Source organism: Passer domesticus, chromosome 1, assembly GCF_036417665.1.
Source record: "Passer domesticus isolate bPasDom1 chromosome 1, bPasDom1.hap1, whole genome shotgun sequence".
Lineage (NCBI taxonomy): Eukaryota > Metazoa > Chordata > Aves > Passeriformes > Passeridae > Passer > Passer domesticus.
In genome coordinates this window covers 71,405,702-71,422,709 of record NC_087474.1, presented here as the reverse complement: position 1 = coordinate 71,422,709, position 17,008 = coordinate 71,405,702, and the positions used below count along the sequence as shown (strand labels likewise).

Below are 17,008 nucleotides of genomic sequence, written 5' to 3'. Positions count from 1 at the left end.
AGATTCTATTATTCTAACAACAGGTATCATTTACAATGATTTAACATGAAGTAAAACAATTCCTTAATGAGAGAAAAATCACCATCATTGAACAAAGTGGAATCAAAAACTTCTTTTCATAGTAAGGAATTTATCAGAAAAATCATAAAATAGGTGTTAAGATACTGGGGAAAGCAACTATGACCACAATCCCTGCACTGTGCAAACGCTGCCCCGAAAGGAAGTTTTCACACGGCTGGAGACAGAAAGGAAAAGAGTAGAAAGACTGGATGAAGGAATACAAATCCTATTGCTACTATATTAGAAGTATATTAATTTCAATGTAAAATCTTCCATCTATGCTGGATTAGATTAGCAGCCCAGACAGAATAAACCTGCACCCATTCTGCAGAACTTTTTTTTCCTTCCCTCTCCCTTCCCCCCAACTTTGGTGTCCTCTTTATTCTGGAAACACTCTCTTAAACAATGGCCTAAGTAGATGCAGGACATGGAAGTTTCAGTTAAAAAATTCCAAAACTGATTCATAACCATTAATTTCTAACAATTCCCAAACCATATATTTTAAAAAAATCAGTAATTCTGTACTACAAATGAAATAATTTTTATTTAAGTATTAAGCTTTGCCTAGTGCACAGAATAAAACAAGTCATTTTCTCTGAAGAGTTAAGAGCCAGCAAAAGGAATGATGAAGGGGTGAGGAAAGCAGGAAAAGGGATTTTGAGTCAGGCAGTTGAATTATTCTTTGCCAAGAGCTAAGACTTGTCATCTCTGAATTAATACAAAAGAACTAACAAGTCATATCCTCTTAAATTCTAAATAAATAGGCAGAAAATAAAGGCAGCACTAGATACACATGGTACTTCTAAGACAAAAAGGTAATAGTAATAATGATTAAATACATAGAAGTAGGAAATAAAACATAAGAAAGCATTTACACAAGCTGCAGTTGTCAAGAAGGAGGCTTGCTAACAATTTACCTCATCATCACTGTGTTTTATGATCGGCAGATAAAAGAATGGGCTCCCATGCTCCTTTGGTAGTATTGAGTTAACTCCTGATGCATGGGGACCTATAAGTTGTTCATTGGCACTGAGGTCATCAGCTAATGAAACAAATGTGCAAAGAATGAAATAGTTTTATACCAAAGGATATGAATATATAGAGGCAAAGTTGTAATAAAGGCCTATCCATATTTCATAATACATTTAACCCTACTTAATCTTATTACTGTGCAGCATTTTGAAGATGATTTCAGCATACAAAAGAAATTGAGAACAGCAGTTCTGGCTACATTACACTTTTAGCTAAACAAACAAAAGGTGTGCAATGACACAACGAGCCTCTTGAAATATCCTATTTGATCTTTTGTCTGCTAATCTCTGCTGAGTGTAAAAAAACCCAAACAAATAAAAACCAAAACCAAACAAAAAACCCACATCCAAACAAAGACCCATTCCTTGTGAGCAGGGATGAAGGAAGAGGGATTTTCACTTTCCAAAAGTATCTGCTAAAGCAGGTTATTGACATATTGCCTATATAAATATGTAATAGGCCACTTCAGTGCTGGATGTGATAAGGTCTATAGATCCTCTTGTGCTTTATGTTCAGGTTTATGATCAGACTCACTTCCAAAACAGTCCTTAAATGTGGAGCTACCTCTAGTTTCTCATTACTTACACTGTATATCTGTGTCTTAAGAATATATATCAATATTCTTCTCACATTTAGAACTAAATGCCTTCAAAGGGAGAAGACCTAGATTCTGTAAAAAAAGCTCATTATAGCCCTAACACAGTGTTCATTAAATGAGCTGTTTAAAACTCTACAGAAATATCAGTGGAAGGAGCTCTGAAAGCATTGGGAAATTCTCTATCAGTACTTTAAAGACATGTGAATTTGTACATCAAAACACTTACAGGATTTCCTCATCTGCTGTTTGATTCAAACTAAGCTTGCTTTCTTACCATATTTTCTGTTGTACAGCCTATCACTGTACTCCTGTGTTCCCTGACTTTTATCCTTACTCTAAAATAGTTGTGCTTAATTATGCCAACATACACAACCAGAAGAAAAAGCACTTTACAAGCCACATCAGACAGTGTCATTGCCAGGACTTGTTTGATTTCTTACACCTTTCAAGTCCATTCTTCCATTTAACCATTTATTGACGCAAACTAAACCCACTTCCCCCTCCACAAGTTTCTTAATCTGCTTTTACAACATACCATTCAGATCAAGGAAGAGGACAGGTATATGTGTTTCCATTCCTGCAGGTGGAATCCTGAAACAAAACAAACTGCTGGCAACAAAGAAGGCACATTCATACCTAAGCTAATTTGGGCAAACAGATCTCCATGCAATATTCATTAACTGTAAGCAATGGCTAAAGCTGTCAACATTCTGATGGCTACACTGAATGCCTGTGTGGCACTAACAGCATTTTGTTTATCTACATACAGAGCTAAACCTAGAGCTTTGCCAAAACTCAGTTCACACCACACAGCATGTGGCAGGTGCTGTGAGGACCAGTTTTAAACATCCTGTTCTGCTCCTTCCAAAGTTAACTGGTTGTAGTCATCTCACACATAAAGGTCAGCAACCCTCCAACCAACTGGATAAGTAACTACTGGCAGTCTTTACATCCATAAACACACTTTTAGCCATGTCCACAGCACACTTCAGGTGGATAAGGGGGAAAATAGCAAGAAAAGAGTATTGCTACATTATTTCTTTAATACTATTGGAGACATTAGCGTACTCTTGATTAGAGGAGTATTTCTTGTCCATACTTTCCCAAACCTAACATGTTGCATTCCTCATTTTTGCATGTCAGCTCCAAAGATCTTAGTTAAAACACAAATTTAAATGAAACTAAAGAGAAATATATTACAAATTCAGATGAAACAGAGAACACATCCTTTGAAATCCGTTTCTTTCCTCTCTACCCTTTATCATGTGTTGTACCATTCATCTTTCAATCATTCCTTTTCTGAAAGGAATCAAACTACTGGATAATTTTCCCAGTTGTATAAAATTGCAAAATACTATATTAAATTCAAAGGTGATTCTCAAACCTTGAAAGCTATTTCAAAGCTACTTCACGTAATATCTTAGCTAAGCAAATCTTTCTTACATTCAGAACAGCACCTGACCTTCTAAACTTTCTGTCAGCTGAATGCAGCTTGTAGTATCACAGGAGAACACAAGAGGCCCCAAAACATCCTTAGATTTGTACCTTGCAGCATGCACAGTTTATGTACAAAAAGCTGGAAGCTCCAGTGGCTTTTCTGAACATACCAATTTGCGGGGGCACCGGGAATTCCACTGCCTGGTGCTGGAACAAACACGGCATTCCTCTCTTCCGTCAGCCCTACCCACTGTTCCACCAGCCGGGCTTCTCGTTCTATATCATCCTCAGATTTTTCTACGGTGGAAGAGATTAGGATTACAGATGAGACCCACTTTTTGTGGTATAGGGCATAAAGTACTTATGATAGAGACTTCAAGCTGCAAACCTTGTTTGTTGCTGATCTTTTGGATCTGCTCATCTAAGTATTCTCTGCGCTTTATTAATGCATCAGACCACCTTTCTCGTACACAGTTCAAATCTTCTTCCTAACAGGGAAACAGAGAAGAAGGTCACAAGACTATATGGATAAGAACAAAGGGCAGTGAATTTTGTGGTAATTTAATCAAAATTTATATTAAATGGCTTGCATAATGCAGAAAACTCTTTTCCCCCAAATGACATGCACGCTGATTAAGTACCTCATTGCCCGTGAAGGGAAGTTTATGTGCTTTCAAGTCTCAGATTTCAACAGGAGAAAAAAAATGTGATTGCCTCTGCTGTAGAACAGATTACACACCATGGGCTAATTACTCACAGAAGTGACAATCAAACTTTTGAACAGCATATGGAAGAGGAAAACCCAGTATCATCATAAGTTCTCCTGAAGATTAGACAGGTCAGTACGCCCTCAAACCTGCATAAAATTCCATTGCTAGCAGCTGCTATCAGTGCAATTAAAAGATTCTCATGCAAACAAAACCCATCATGCAATCATGCTTTGTGGTATCACAGAAAACCCGGTTGGTTCTTCTCTGTGATATGTCAGGAAGCGCATAAACAGCCCGCAAGAAGTTAGTACCTTAAAGTATTATTTTTGAGATTGCTAGGAAACTTAACACATCATTTTAAGGGATGTCAGCATTCTCACCTAACTGGTTTTAATTATGTTGGACTGCCTATTAGAAAAAAGTCTTCTATGTAGAAATCTGAAATATATTTTACTTTGGGGGGGGAATTTCCTCTTCTGCTCTTTGTCACCTTTTAAAATGAGTCTTCCGTTACACTGTCTAAATTGTGCCTTATCACACAGGAAAACAGGGTCAAGGTTGGGTTTTGTGCAGAAAAAGAAAATTGCTTCACTGAAGCTTCTGTATCTACCCCCTTGACATCCTTCACTCTCACTCAAGCATTTCTGAAAACCGCACAACATAAAAGGTTATGATATTTTCTATAGAAAACAAACAAAAAAAATCTTATGCTGCATAATTTGCCTGGAAAAGATGCCTGCAGCTGCTGGTTCTTTTCCTGGTGATATTCATCAGAAACTGTTTTCATTCTACATTAAAGTTTCAAAGCTTTTATTCCCATAGTAATTCATGTAGCCAGTTAGGAGAGCTGACTGCAGAGTACTAGAGCAGAGAGGACACTGTAGGAGTATAAAGTCACAAGGTAAACTGAAATAGCAGTGTTTTATAGCCCAGGTAGCCTTTAAAATGCACAGCACGTGTGTATTTCAAAGCCGCTTTTGCTTGCTCATTTGAGAGTTGCTGGCCATTAGCATTAGCTGTGCCCCATGCCGCAGGATTGACAGCAAGAGCAGCAATACCTGGTAACTATCCATATCACCACCATCATCCTCCTCCTTCTGGTAGGAGAAAATACATTTTGTAAAACATAAAACCCATGCATTTCACTCAACAGAAATTAACATAAATAACCCAAAACATAAATACCAACTGTTCTGCCACAAACTTGTAAAATGTTAAAATCACTACACTCAAATAACTAGTCTTATTAGAGGTAGATTTTTTTTTCATTACACTGTAGCAGGTCAGCCATGATTTGAGTATTAGTGAACATGTTTATTAAAAAAATAAAATAATTAAAATCGCCACAGAATCCAGTGCCAGAAAAATGACTGAGCAAGCAGATCACTAATCTCAACCATCTGTATCCAAGGTTAGAATTATTTGTGGAACTGAATGCAAACCTTCTGACAAAAGGCACCTTGCTTCCCTGGGTGGCCCATTCCACTTGTTCTTTGCCATCACTGTTAAAATCATGGTTTATTTCCAATATGAATTTGTCCATTATCAGATGAAATAATTTATGCTTTTTAAGGACTCCCTTGGCTATGTGGAATAGCCCTTTCACATTCAGAGACAACTGCTTTTGATTCTTGTCAAATAACACCTTGGTGCTTTTTGAAAAGCTAAATAGTATCTCACTACATTTCTTTCTAATATTTTTTTTTTTGTTTCCCCTCCTCAATTTTCACCATCTCTGGAAGAGAGGAAAACTAATTACGCTAAGAATCTAGTATTAATCACCTCTTTACACAAAGGTAAAAACAATTCCCATATTCCTTCTGTCCTGCCATACTTGGTACTTTATCAGTCATACATTGAGTTATAAGCAAAAAAAAAGCAGGTTTAGCACCACAGGCTCATGTTACTTGTATTAACCTCAAGCACGTGTAAATCACGTATCAGTGTGCTAAGGTCCCTTTTGAAATTGTGTTGGGGAGGGTCTAGAACAGCAGAACCACAGCAAACTGAGGAATTAACTGCCTTACCTGGTAGCTGTCCAAGCCCCTTTGCAGTTTGGTTGATCTGGCAGTCACCCCACCTACAGAGACTGAAAGAATTGCTTCTACCATGAGAGGCAACGTTCCTGAATGCTGCACAGGTTTCACTGTCACCTGAACTCTGCGAGAATGACCCTAAGCAGGAAATTGAGAGGCAGAGAAAAAACTAAGAATAAAATTTAAAAACTAATTTAAGCATTAATAAGATGGCAAGGAAAAGATACATACCTGCCTAAGCTGGAAAATTCCCCCTGTGTTTACATCTTTTGCCTGATGGAGTTCAACTGCAGTGTATTCACCCATCTCATTCAATTCTTGTATGGAAATCCACATTTCTATTCTTCGAGTTACTTCATTCCATCTAAAAAGACATCCCCATAAAAATTCATGGTTGCCTCTGAGTATTTGTGCACCACAGGTATTACAAAACTTACAGAAAGCTGATGGAAGCATTCATTTGTAATTCATTTGTACCTGTCTCTCAATGTCCTAGTTTTTGCATGAAGCGAATCAACTTCCCAAATAGAGCTGCCATTGCCAGTACATCTGTGACCCCACACCTCAATAGCAAGAGCTCCTTCTGAAATGAACTCCAAAAACTCCTCTGTGACATTCACCACATAGTCCTGCCAATAAGAAAAACAAATCACATTCTACCATATTAAATAATTCTATGTCTTCAACTTGCTTGTAAGGACACAAACAACTAATTTCCTGCCTGATCAACGATACAGTTTGCATCACAAAGTTCCACTCTGGACATGAAAGTTGTAAAACCTCATTATCTCAGCAATTCATGCTCCTGCATACCACATTTCATCATAAAAGTGATGTCTCAGCTCCAGTGATCTTTTCTAAGCTACTGAGAGTACCAAACAAGTATATAATCAGCTGTCATTATAGAAATGATAGATTTCTCCACACATTAAAGATAACATCTGAATTTAGTAGATCACTAATCAAAATATCTTTTCCTTTTGCTACATTTTGTAGAAGTGATGAAGTGAAACATTAAGACATTCTTAAGCATAGTTAAAAGTCATTAGTTATAAGACTTGACTCACTCCTTCTTCCACCAGAAAACAAGGCTCAGGAGATAAACAATATCTCAAACATATAAAAACAGTTTCTCTCAAACATATAGTGTTACCATCCTCCTGGTAACACTACTTCATAATAAAATACTTACCTTACAGTGAGAGAAGGTCACTGTAAAATGTGCATCTTTGCTCTGAGGTGAAGGCACATCTGGATCTACTACTGGTGCTGCTACTGTTGACTCGCATTGATCCCAAAATGTGTATTGACAAAAGACAAAATTGGAGAGATTGGGTGGCAGTCCAGTTGCTTCTTTTATTTTTACCTGAGGAGACAAAACAGTTGGTTCATGAATATGACTGTTTCTCTTTCAACTGCAAATTGAAGACCAACAGCCAAGAAGAAGTTTTAAAGGACACTAAGGATGCTCCCATTTAGGAAATATGATTTTGCACATACAGGAATGTACTTAAGGACCTCACCTTTTACACGTTTCATTTGAGGAAGCTGATAAGCTCAAGTGGAGAATGAAATACTTAATCACAGAAGAAATGAAATCCACATACCACTCATAGATATATGATTGATCACATTAAATGATCAAACTACAGGAGGTAGTTACAGGGAAAAACTGTTTCCCCTTCTGTGTCTGTAAAGGATTGTCCTTGTAACATCAGTATTTATGATGCAGATGTGCATCTACTGAAAACTAAAACAAATTAAATGAGCTGCTGGAAACCACTGACTGGCCTACCCTGAGCTGGAACAAGCTGAGTCCTTTCAGAGACTTTTCAGCAACCAATAGTCTAGGTAGCTGAGTATTTACATCAGACTGACTACATAGTTACAGAGGCTCAAAACTGTAAACTTCATCAGGTGTTCTCACTCACCCTACAGGAGAGCTTTTTCGCTCTGTGAATAATTTCTCCGTTGTTTTCCATGACTTCCAGGCTCCCACTCTCACTGGAGTTCTCAGAGGAGTCATCTCCCTCCACCACACGTTCTGGGACAGACCCAGTGACACGCATTACTTCAACATGCAGCCGCCCTGCCACCTGAAGGCAATCACACAGAGAACATATAAGGCCTCTTGAAAACCACTTATTCACTGGCAAACAGGACAGCAGGCACCATTTGTTTGCTAAGCCCTGGTGCACAAGGAGCACAGAGTCCTGCAGGAGCTCTCCGCGTGCCCAGCCCGGCCCTACCTCGCCCTGCTGGCTGATGATGGGCACGGCGTACTGCAGCTTCACGTCGTAGAAAAGGCACTCCAGAAACACATTGGCCACACCAATCAAGTTGTGGTTCTCCTGTGCTTCGTAGAAAGGATCACCTCTCTTGCCAATCAGCTTCCTTATCTGTTTTAGAGATAACGAAAGAGATGTCACAAAACCACCAGCATGAGAACAGGAGATCAAATAACCTCATAGTATTAAAAGATCGTGGCACAAAAATTACTCCACTACCCATCTCTGTTCTTTCCTGTTGCACAGGCAAAAAGAGACTAGAATCAGATTACAAATTTGAAATTAAATCCTTGAGATGAGACACTATACAATCCTTTCTTTACTAAGGGATACAATAATATGATAACCTGCATACTTCAGCAATGTCAAGGCAAAGCAGACTTTACCATGAGCAATCACAGTAGTCATCAATTTCAAGATGTTTCACCTTTTCTGCTCTGTTTATACTTCCTAAACAAGAGGCCAAACCATCCTCAGTTTGTGCTGGTCTAGCTGCTGGCTACCACTACAAGGGCAAAGGGAAGGTGCAGGATGATCCCTACTTAAGTCAACAAGTGTTCTCATGACTCCCATAGAGCTGAGATCATACCTGCAGCATTCCCCATACAGCCACAAAGAATTCATGCAGATTCCTAGCACAATATGCACTCCTCAGTGAATTTGTTAGTTCCTTCCCTTCTCCTCCTCTTTTGTCTTCAACACATGCATTTGACCTACGTGTTTCTATGTAGCACATAGAACACATGCATTATGGACGACATAGGTCATGGAAAGAATGATCCTGGCTCAGGCAGACATAATGTATTCAAATATGTGCTATCAGTTCTTACTAAAGTCAGCAGCAAAATCATCGTAGTCTTCAATGGGCACAGATGAAGTGCTTGACCTCCCCTGTGTTATGATTTTAGATTCCCATTGTCCCGTCCAAAGCATGTAACAAAGGCACAAGAGTTGTTCAAACATATTTAGGAATGATTCTTGATACAAGTAATTTAGGTGCTTCCTAACAGCCACAAGACAGTAAGATATATTTCCTGTTCATTTCCACCTGGACACTTAAATGATGTCTTCTAGAACACCAAATATCACATCTCTTTCTAGTAAACAAGCAAGTTTTTGACAAATCTCATGCTTACCTGCCAAGGCTAATGAGCTACTTAAATTCTCACAAAACACCATTTGGTTTTGATGGAAATGCGATGTAGACTAAGTATCTTAAATTGATTTCTTCCCTGCTTAAAGGCTGGGAAATATACAAATGAAATTAAAGAATATTTCATAGTTTAAAATCAAGTTTTATCCCACTAGTATGTTCTGCACCTTGACTAAGTTCTGCACCTTAAGCAGCATCCTTGTGAGCTTTGACACATTTAATGATTTTATTTCTAATGCAGCTTGCTGCTTCCATTCAGAGCTGGTGGTCATCTGCATGCCAGGTAAACATATGCTCTTAGTGGCATTGTGAGTCACTGCCTCAGCACAATTATATCTGACCTCAGCACACTTAACATCTGAAAACACAGGTGAGATAGGACATACCTGTGTTTTATTATGCATGGGCATTTTGAATATTTAGTATCAGTCATACTGATACTGTCTGGTTTTTTGTTTGTTTTGGTTTTTTTAAAAAAAAACATAGAACCCCATCCTTTCATATACAAAGTCATTGCACTTGCTCTCTATAACATATTAAAAGGGGTTTAAAGAAAACAAACTCCATCTTTGATCCATTTTAAAAATACATAAATTACCTCAGGAGTCTTCTCCTTCCATTCTTGATAGAGGTCTCTCATGTCAATCAATTTGTTCTCCAGTTTCTCAATAGTCCACACTTGAGTCCCTTTTCCTTTTCTTCTCACTTGAATTGCAGGCTCACTTACTATTGCACCCCTCTAAATCAGAAGACAAAACAATCAGTGCAGGAAATGTGCACGTAAGTAGTTTAACTTTCACTCAAACTGCATTCCTAGAAAGGAATAAAATACAGAACATGAACCTTCTCTCTGCATGGCAGTCATGCTACTTCTGTCCTCAGACACAGCATGGACTATGCACATCTCTGAGGATCCAGATCTCTTTATCCTTCTCAAACATGACCATTTCCACAGGAACATTAACACACTCACTCAAAGCCCTTAGGACAAGCATATCATCCTAACTGCTATCATATTTACAGCAGCACTATAAAACCCTTTAAGACACAAAATTGTAGGAAACTGCAACAAAACCCATTAATTTCTGCAGCCATAACTAAAATGCAGGCTCTGCAGTAACAGAACACAAATGTCTGTTCATATGCATTTGCACATATGGTGATCAGACACATGAAAACTGCAAGAGCCATACTCAATGCTCTGCTGCCATTTTCACTTAATTACTCACTTTCAGTATATGAATCAGGTAGTACTACTATTTTGTCTATGCATAATCAAACAAAAGTAACATTTTATTGGCTCAAGCTCTACAAAGTTTAGCCACAAAGCTACGTTTTCCAACATTCTTTGGTATCATTACCTTTTTGTTGGCACTGAGGTTTTCAGCAGGGATCTGAAGTGTTACTTGATAATCTGTTAGCTTACTCATTTCTTCTGCTAAGAAGTTTGCTTCTCTCACCAGAGTATTTGCCTTTACTATTTGCTCTCGAAGTTTAGCCAGGCTCTGTCGAAACAATTCATCCCTGTGGTGCAGTAGGTAACATGAAAAATACACAGAAACCTATTTCTATTATTGGAAAGCTGCAAATAGAGATGCTAACAAAGGCTTTTCTGAAACAAGTTTAAGAGGAAATGCTGAGTAGCACTGTGTCAGTGAACATGAAACACTCACACAATTTTATTGAGGGAAAGCAGTGATCACATATTAAACAAATTACTGTTGAGGCACGTCTAGTACAGTGATGCCCAAATAAAAGGTCACAGTAATATGGGAACTGGTAAAGTGATGATTTGTTTAAAGCCCTGAGGACATTTTGAATTTTCAAGAAATGAAATAATTGCAGCTGTCTTTGCCTTTAATCTGGAGTCCTGTTCCACAGAATCTACCAGCTGCAACATGAGAGACTTCATCTTGATAAAACCTGCTCTTCCTCAGACCATAATGCTAGAATCTGCATTCACTGCAGACCACAGCTTTGGATCACTCCAAGAGCTTTGCAGTGACCACAGACCTCCCTCCACTTATTCAAGCATATACATTAAAAACTATAAATAAAAAAACCTTCAATCCTATTTACCCAAGGTATCTTTTAAGTAACAGATGAATGAGCAGAGATGAAAGCCTGTGCACTCAGTTTCTGGACAAATTCCAAAGAGGATTCTCAGGCCTGTCTGAGCAAATCTACTCTAACGCAACACCTGGCAAACCTGCTATGACACATACTAGACATACACCTGTGTACTAAGATATTGCCCTCGCCTGGGATTCTCATCTTTAAATTACCTTTTTAAAAGATCATGATTATCCTCTGAGCAAAGTTCATTCTGCCTTCTTTGTAATCTCAACAGCACTTACTGTGTCTCATCACCTTTATAAAACTCAAGATCAAACTTTGGATATTTCAGCCACCAGTTCTCCCCTGTATGGTTTTTTTAGCCTTTCTTTGTGAAGTCCTACTGAAGAATGGTACATGTTGAGCACATACACTTCTCATTTCTAAGAAATACCTTAAATTATACACAACTGTAGGAGGAACAAAGACCTTCCCATGAACACAGGCAAAGTTTGTCTGCTGCTAACACGCCTCTCAGTCACCAACAGAATTCTACTTGAGTGGTTACCTTTTTCCAAAAAATCCCAAAGAATGGCTAATTTAAACTGCACTCCGACAGTCCCCTGATACCACAACCAAAGTGGTAAACAACCAGCAGTGTTAGCAAGCACCCCTGAATTTTAGTGCCTTCAACATGCTGAAACATGCAGCTTTGTCTCTCTCCCCTACCCAGCCTCAGTTTGCAACAGTGGTGGGTTTTATTGGGTCTTCAATAGCTGCTACTATCAGTGGATTTTTAGTAACGTCATATCTCCCCTCCCAGCATTAGATGGAAAATTCCTTTCCCTCTGCCTCTTCCTTCTGTTATCCAGGCTATCAAAATTAAATAAGCAATTCCAGACCATGAGAGTGACACATTCCACAGATAGCCATAATTCTGGATTCACATGGCAAATTAAGGTAGTCAAAAATTAATCACAAGAAAGTATTTGATACTGAGAGTGTACCACACCCACAGCCACTGTAAAACAACTGCCTAACTTGGGAAAGAGAAGGCAGCTTTTATCTGTATGTAAGTGCTGTAAGAGCCATGGGACCCAGCTACAGCCAGTCACTTCCTTAATCTGGGACACCAGCTCTGGAACATCAGCATCTGGAAAGCTTTTTGGGAGGCTCCCACACCAATATTAGCTAGATTCTTGAGAAAGGAATGATTTAAGACTGTAAGGCAAACTTACAAGTAAGTCAACCAATTATTATGGGGAGTTCTTATAACAGTTGTGTTTTTCTGCATACAGCTGTGCCAGAACCCTTCCAGAAAGTAAAGCAAAAAAAAAAAAAGCAAAAAAGGCACTTCAGATAAGATTTCTTAATTCTCACTACATATAACAAGCTCCACTAGGGTATTAAGTGGAGCAAATACTCATTGAACATGAAATCCTGAAATAATCATTTAAGCCAGACAAGGAGAAACAACTGACACTCACCACCACCTCAACAAATAAAATTTGTCTCGAAGTTACAATGGGTTAACTTTATGCCAACAGGATTTAAAACCAGGCCAGGTATCATCTGGCCTTCCACAGTCAGCAGAAAGTGGGAATAACCTCTGTGCAATGTGTTCCAGCTGATCTGACAGATACAGCCACATGCCCACATCTGATACCTATCAAATTAATTTTGCTGCCTGATCCAATAGAGCCCAGCTTCATTTGCAGCAGCAACAGAGAGGCAGCTAAAACTGAACCAATCAAATCCCCTGCAATCCAGACTCTTGGAACTTTTGCACATTTTTCACATCCAGTCTTCCCATTCTTCTCAGGATGTTTTGCCCTCTGGCCAGCTGACTGGTAAACATCCACTCAGCAACATGTTGCCATGCTTTTACAGCAGAAACCACTCAAAGATTTTTTTTTTTCTGGTTTCTCATTTAAAATATTTTCCCCCCTTTTTTCAGCAGCCGAAACCTCTTCTAGAACTACAAATAAATAAAAGGTGTACCTAAGAGGATCTTCTGAAGGACAGGAAACTGATGATTCTTCCAGAAAACTGCTTATTCAATGGCAGTGCCACCAATACATTATCATTATTGCTCATTAATTGCTCCAAAGAGAATCCATTCTCCTTTTCTTTACAACGCAGCAAAGTACAGGCTTCCAGCAGTTCAACAGTTATACAGAGTTGAGGCAAATGAATGAGGCAAAACTTCTTGCTCAAAGCACAGCTCCTCCTCAGAAACATCTAACAACTACTGAGAAGTGAAAGCTGATGGAACACTTAGCCTTGACATCACTCCAGATTATCTTTTTTGTGATTACGTGGTTATGGTGGGTAATTTTAAGCGAATCAATTACCATTTTCTCTTCACAGCTCTCAAGGGCAGGCAAGTTTTCTGCTACTTCCTTTTTCCTTCTGCTGCATCTTTTCAGAGGTATGCCTCCCCTGCCAGTAAAGCCCAGTTCTCTTCTCTGCTACTGCAGTACATTATCAATGATTTCCGGATGGCCTTGCTGTGCTCAAAGCAGTTCTGAATAGAAAGCCCTCCAGCTAACACATTTCTCACTCTGCACTCCTTGTGCAGCTCTAAAAGAGTCTGCAAGTCCCAACCATAACTCTGTGACATTTTACATTCAGTTCCCAATGATTCTGTTTTTAGCTTTTACAGGGGCAAACAATTATTTTAATTAATGCTGAATCATAGAATGACTTCTCCCTACACTCGCCATGAAAAACATTCTAGTCATTGCTGGTCAACAGTTTAGTTTTGTTTAGGTTTTTTTCCCAGGCTAAACTGGGCAGAAAGTACAAAACAAAATCTTGCACAAAAACTAAACCAAGATCTGTTCTTCTTCTGTTTCTAACACTCTCAATTGAAAGCTGCAAAACAATGTTGACTATCTTGGTTTGGATCCCTCTTGTAAATTAATTTGGTTTTGTAATGGTGAAGAATAAAGCAAAAATAATTACATAAAAAAGAGCATTTAAACTCACTACATATAGGAAAAAACCAAACAAACCTGACTGAATAAGGACACTTCTGTTTTAAAACAAACAGATGAAATAAATTTACAAGAAACCTGCGAGAACATCTAGGCATTCTTCCTACTGAATTAGCCCCATGACAGAATACTCACTGGTATTCAGAAAACGTAAATTATCTCTGTTGCTGCCCCTTGAACATCTCTCTGTGGAGCTGACATACTTCTCTCCTCAATGACACCAAGAGCAAGCTTCTTCCATTGTCAAAATGCAAACACTCTGCTCACATCTTCCTAGACTGCATTTTAACTGTCCCCACAAACCTCATGATGGTCTTTCACCAAGGCTGCATTCAGGTGCCTGCTATTCCTTTGCAAAGAGGCTATTCACCCTTTAACTTCCTAAGCAGCTCACCCAGAGCAATTAAAGCCCCTAAACTGGGCTTATGTTTAGAAACACATACGTACAAGCATACACAGATCCCCATTCTCTGTATTTTTAATGGTTTTTTGATTGCAAAATATTACTGCTCTCATTGTATACTTGCAAAACACAATACTCTTTATGGGACTCTTTAGTCTTAGTTGACAATTTTACCTTTCTGCACTATTCTTTCCTTTCTTTCATGAACTGAAACAATACTTGCTAAACCAAACATTTCATAAGCAGTTTTCAAGTTTGAAAAAAAAAAAACAAGAAGAAAACCCAAAAACCCCACAGAAAACCAACCTATAACACTGCTCAAAAAAAGCTAAATTTTTATGTCTCTTCTGACTTAAATCTTGCACATGTTAAATATCCCAACTCAGCCCTAAACAAAATGCTAACACTTTGGTGGAAGCGCAGATCTTATTCTGCACATCAGCTCCACTGATTCTGGATGCAAGGTTCCAGCCACATCTTTCACCCTTTGTACTTCTTACTACTTGGTTTAACTCCAGTATTCTCACCTCTCCTCTGTCCAGAGATTCACTTTCTGCTGTGCAGCCTGAGCAGAGTAGGAGAGCCTGTCGCTGCCGTGCTGGTGCTGCCTCTCTGGGGAGAGCTGCTGCCGCAGCAGCTCCAACTCGCGCTCGTACATCACCCGCTGCTCCTCCAGCGCGCTCCGCTTCTCCTCCAAGTACTGCTTCTCCAAGATCTGGACCACATTTTGTACTGGGTCTAAAAAAAGGGGAAGGAAAAAAAAAAGAGAAAAAAAAAAACCCAGAAAACATGAGAAAATGCCATTTCAGCATTATAGGACACCCATTATTTAGTTGGCAACAGCAATCAACATACCCAGAGTCTGCAAACACAAACTGCACCCCAAATTATTAAATATTGCATTAAATAGATCAATCCAAACTAAAATTAAAAAACAAATGGCATGCAAAAGGCTAGAACAATGGTAAAGACCCTTGTCTATTGCACATTTAAGTGCTGTGTAGTTATAATATATTCCATAATCTTAGTAGGAAAAAAAAAAGGATGGAAAAGGAAACAAATTAATAAGAAAACAAAGTAAAACACAGGGAAAGATTATGCTAACCAGAGGAGGAAATGACTGAAGGAAGTAAAAAGCAATGTACTTTCTCTGTTTTGGCAGAGAATGAAACATGTTGGAGAGCTGCAGACAAAAACCGAGACAAAGAAATGGTCTGGTCACACATCACACAGCACTAATGTGCTGCACAGCACTGATGCAGACAAAATATGTCCTGGGGGGGCCTTCTGCATTTAGCTTTACAAACCACGTTTCATCTCAGTATCAACACAGAACAAATATCTGTTTGGATATTCTATCCTGTAAAAACTGCTTGTGTCAATCAGCTAGGGATAAATCTGAAGTGCATTCAAATTAATGAAACATTACTGTGTCTGTTCCTGGGGTGAGGTCCCATGCCAGCCTGTGCCCCTGCAAGAGCCATTTAATAGAGTAAGCTCTGTGTGCTACCAGTATATATACCTGGTTCATGCACACATCTCTGGGAGCTCAAATACAGCAAAAAAAGAGGTTTGCAAGAGGACCAACCTAGACAACTGAGTGACAGCACAACACCCAACCGATTGCTTATTCTGTATACCATGAGAGGAAGGGAGAGGAGTTCCAAAGCTGGAGTGGTGGACTGTTAGAGGAAGCAATACTGCAGCTCTATGACATGCCAGGATTTTCAAATGGAAAGAACTTCAGATTTAAAATAACTGTTTGTAATATCTCTTCCATTTCATTATTAAAAAAAAAAAAAAAAAAAAAAAGCTGCTGCAACTTTTAAGGATGCCAGTCTATTGCAAAGGAGGGAGAAAAATAAGCCCAGATTTAATTACACTGTCCCAATTTGGAACTAGAGGTGTGCAACTCAAAAAAACCCCACAAAACCAAAAAACACATCTGTGTGATTTAGTTATAAACCATCTTCCCTTTACTTTTTGCAAACACTTCTGCAACTTGCTTCTGTGGACCTGGCCTTATTCATGGAAGAAATCACTGGCTTCACACAAAGGCATCATAAATACCACGACAATGGTAATTACAAAGCACAGAGTTAAAAATCAGTCAGTATAAATGGCAACCAAATAGCAAACTAGTGATGCATAAAAGTGTCTTAAAATAACTAGAAATATTACTTTTTAGTACATGACATTCTCAGAAAGAAGCTAGCTATTATTAGCATTTAAACAGT

The 17,008-nt window shown here is 38.7% G+C and overlaps 1 protein-coding gene across 3 annotated transcripts in view; it reads right to left on the bottom strand.

Annotated features, from left to right (window-relative positions):
- Nucleotides 1-17,008, bottom strand: part of KIF13A (kinesin family member 13A) — a 103,903-nt gene that overhangs the window by 13,909 nt on the left and 72,986 nt on the right. For 2 of the 3 annotated variants that reach the window (XM_064423315.1, XM_064423299.1), the window contains exons 17-30: nt 15,299-15,509; nt 10,676-10,838; nt 9,913-10,053; nt 8,123-8,272; nt 7,805-7,969; nt 7,066-7,239; nt 6,351-6,502; nt 6,105-6,237; nt 5,865-6,011; nt 4,896-4,934; nt 3,516-3,615; nt 3,298-3,424; nt 2,226-2,281; nt 978-1,102 (exon numbers count right to left, since the gene is read on the bottom strand). In XM_064423315.1, the coding sequence (XP_064279385.1) occupies nt 978-1,102; nt 2,226-2,281; nt 3,298-3,424; nt 3,516-3,615; nt 4,896-4,934; nt 5,865-6,011; nt 6,105-6,237; nt 6,351-6,502; nt 7,066-7,239; nt 7,805-7,969; nt 8,123-8,272; nt 9,913-10,053; nt 10,676-10,838; nt 15,299-15,509 (1,883 nt within the window). The remainder of the gene's footprint in view (nt 1-977; nt 1,103-2,225; nt 2,282-3,297; nt 3,425-3,515; nt 3,616-4,895; nt 4,935-5,864; nt 6,012-6,104; nt 6,238-6,350; nt 6,503-7,065; nt 7,240-7,804; nt 7,970-8,122; nt 8,273-9,912; nt 10,054-10,675; nt 10,839-15,298; nt 15,510-17,008) is intronic. The other variant, XM_064423306.1, reaches the window with a different exon arrangement.